The sequence below is a fragment of the Monodon monoceros genome, unplaced genomic scaffold, assembly GCF_005190385.1.
Source record: "Monodon monoceros isolate NGI ecotype Baffin Bay Population unplaced genomic scaffold, NGI_Narwhal_1 Super_Scaffold_19, whole genome shotgun sequence".
In the NCBI taxonomy this organism is placed as follows: domain Eukaryota; kingdom Metazoa; phylum Chordata; class Mammalia; order Artiodactyla; family Monodontidae; genus Monodon; species Monodon monoceros.
The window spans coordinates 72,496,269-72,499,906 of NW_021703775.1; the positions used below are offsets into that span (position 1 = coordinate 72,496,269).

Sequence of the window (3,638 nt, forward strand, 5' to 3'; positions counted from 1 at the left end):
CTCTCACTGTTGTGGCCTCTCCCGTTGCGGAGCACAGGCTCCGGATGTGCAGGCTCAGCGGCCATGGCTCATGGGCCCAGCAACTCTGCGGCATGTGGGATCTTCCCGGACCGGGGCACGAACCCGTGTCCCCTGCATCGGCAGGCGGACTCCCAACCACTGCGCCACCCGGGAAGCCCCCAACATCAAATTCCTTTTTTGATACTTAAGTCAAAATAGCAGCTCTATACCACTTCCCATCTTTAGAATACTTAGCAACACAAGCAATCTGCCCAATCTGATAAAGATCAGAATGAACACTATAATAATCCTGAAGTTGTTCCAGTAATTCAGTAATTTTAAGTCTTCTAACTTACATTGCAGCTGGCATGAGAAGTCACCTGGGCCATAGTAATAAGAACACTTAACTTCAAGGACTGTTCCTGTTTTAAATACATATTCTTTATAAGGCCATGGTGACTCAGGTCTCACAGACAAGGTGAAAGGGTTTTTTAAATCTAGGAAGTTAACAGTTGGGGACTTTAACAAAGAAAAGTTACTTCCTTTTAGCTTATCTGAATGGTACTTTTCAGGTTTAGATCCTTCAAGAAGGGCAGATATGACTTTCTTAATATTTACTTTGTTTTTAGATTTTAAATTTAACACTGAATATTCACTTACAGATTTTGGACAACGTTCTGGTTCTACTTCCCAATATTCTGCATATCCAGCTTGTAACATAAGAGAGACAACATCAATATTTTCTGAGGCTTCAATATTCTGAATATTTACAGTATACTTCTCATCTTTTTTTTGCTATAACTTGAAGCAAAATTGCTTTTTTCAAGACAATTTTTTAAAAATAATCAACTGCTGCCTTCATCCATAAATCTTCAACGGGAAATATATATGCAAGTGAACAACACACAGCTAAGGCAGGCAACTCACAAAACTCTGGAAGCAAAATTTTTACATCAAACAATGGTATGGAATCAGTATTTCCGTAATCCAAGAAATAAACATTAATTTCATAAGCATTAATTTCAGTAATGACAGCTCTATAAAAACGTCTGTCCTTGCTGTATCTAGCACAACAAAATAATCCATGTCCTGGATTTCTTAGAATCAGTTCATTTTCACACAAATCATAAAATTTGTTTATATTTTTCATACCTTGAAATTCATTCTGATGTTCATTAGTACACACCCAGAAATTTGATGGGTTTAATACATATGCTACAAAAGCTATTGTAGACAGCTTCTATCTCCATTTCTACAGTTTTAATAGGAAAATCTACTTTCAAAGTGTCTTTTTTATTTAGAGAATCTATGGATCATTCAGTATTTGCAATAAAACTCTCAACTGCAAAGCCGTTTACATCTGAGGCACTAGTCTCCCTCAACATATTTGAGATTTTTGAATCAGACACTGGACAAAGTACTTGTATGCCTACGGTCTTTAGCAGACACTTAAAAGTAATTGTAGACTCTTGAGTTTGTAATGTTACATAACACAAATGCTCATCCTTACTGAACCAATCAAGGTGTGCATATACTATTTGTCCTAACAAGGCTTGTTTAAACACACTTAGTTGAAATTTTCTTGCATCTCTGGACTGTGTAAATATGTCAGAGAACACGGAAATGAAAATAATGGTACTAAAATAAAATCCTGTTTAAATTTCTTTACGTGAATTGAGGGTATAGCCTCACTACTGCCATAATCCATAAACCAAATTTTCACTTGATTATTGGGCAAGAAGAAATGCTGAAGAATTGGGCAAGAAGAATTGCTGAAGAATTCCTCTATGCTACTGTCCATTTCTCCTTCTGGCAACACAAAGTACTCCAAAATTATCACATGTGGGACTACCTTCTTGACTGATAATATCACAGTGCAAAGTCAAACACACTGTCAAGTTCTCTAACTCTGGAATCCATTTAATTAGTTGGCAATAAAATTTACTTGGGCTCACGGCAGATGATACTTTTATGCTTTCAATGCTGCCTACTGACAAAGATGGTTGCAAATTATCCAGAACACGCTGAATATCAAGTAAGTATAAGTATTATTACTTAATGATAATTCAGGTCTTTTATGTTGTAATGAATCTGGCATTTGTTTGGGGAATTCTTTTACCATTTCCACAACAAGACAAAATGAATCTCCATCAGCAAGTCTCCCTAATTGTAATTCAAGAACCTGGGATATAATTTTTGGCAATTCAAGAAGAATCATCTGAAGAGGCAAAATAGCTCGTACACAACCTTTCACTTGTAGTCCTACCAATGACTTGAAGTAATTCAAAGCCTTAGGAGACCATTTTTCCCCAGTTGGTAATATGTTGGCAAAAATGCCAAACATTACCCATGGTGGTAGATCAAATAAGTTGCCACAGGCTGAAGCAACCTGCGTACTGTCAACTCTCAGTTCTTCTCTGCGATCTATGAGCACAGTATACAGATCATTTTTCTTTTCCACAACTCTTCCTCTCTGCCATTCTCCTGATATTCTTTCTTCTACCAAACAAAATTCATCAATGTCCACATTATTTTTTACTTTTGGAATATGCTGTATTTCCCTCTGCAATATGTGGTAGTCAAACTCACATTCACTGTTATTTCTGCCTTGAAATTTCACCAGAACGTCCTTGGGAAAACATTCTATATGTGATATTGTCAGATCCACATCTAAAAATGTTGGTAACAGAGATGTAGAATCCATTTTCTAAAAAGCAAATAATAAGTGCCTATTAGCTTCTGGACAGACAGCCATCACAATTAAATGAAATTAGCCTTACATGTATATAAACACAAATCTTAAAAATAATTCTTTGCCTGCATTTACCAAACTGAACATGTTGGTAAAAGTTATATACACTGGACAAGATAAAGAGAAACAAAATGCATTTAACTGTTCACTGCCTTCCACACTTTCAAAAAATTCCATTGAAACAACCAAAAGAACATAAAAAATAGGGAGAATATATATAATCACTGGAAAACAGAAAAAAGCAATATTTTTCAGAGACTAACAAATTTCTACTAGATATTGGACTGATATGGTTTAATAAAAGGAAGCCAAATAAAAACTACTGGAAAAACTCCTCCCCTCCTGTAAGAAAACTACTTTCCCTCATTCAGACCTCTTCCAACAACCCCTAATTCAAGGGGGTGAGTGCTAGAAGCAAGGTTGGATGGTGAACCAACAGGGGACACACTGTTCACACTCCCCACTCTGTGTCAATTGGCAATATTTGGGACCCTATCAGCATCATTATACAACTCCAGGATTCTTCTCTGAGGGCAACTGGCTGAGTCCTGGACACCAGTAAGGAAAGACAGGCATGGAAAGACCCTGAGGCAGGTTAAGTACATCCAGGCCTTGTCACTGACATGGGTACCCACAAAAAGTATGGAGGGAGGGGGAGAGGAAAAGAAATCTTTAGTACAGAGGCAAAGCTCTCTACTATAACTATGGCTCCAGCTAATTTTCTCTAGATTGCTGGGATCCTAAAAACTGTAATGCAAATATTCAAGAAGTATAAAATAGTCCCCAAATTCAGGTAAGAACCAACACAGCCCAACTCCCTCTAGACTCTTGAGTTAATAGTTGACAATTTCTTTCTATGAGGATGAGAGAGAGAAAGTACTAGAGC

At 37.1% G+C, this 3,638-nt stretch overlaps 1 protein-coding gene across 1 annotated transcript in view; it reads right to left on the reverse strand.

Moving 5' to 3' along the window:
• The window catches only part of TDRD15 (tudor domain containing 15), a 6,383-nt gene extending 3,679 nt beyond the window's left edge, over positions 1-2,704 (reverse strand). Inside the window, 7 exon segments of the mRNA XM_029231635.1 lie at positions 193-328; positions 331-792; positions 794-1,228; positions 1,230-1,591; positions 1,594-1,741; positions 1,743-2,036; positions 2,039-2,704. Of these exon segments, the coding sequence (XP_029087468.1) occupies positions 193-328; positions 331-792; positions 794-1,228; positions 1,230-1,591; positions 1,594-1,741; positions 1,743-2,036; positions 2,039-2,704 (2,503 nt within the window).
• Between the last annotated feature and the right edge of the window lie 934 nt (positions 2,705-3,638).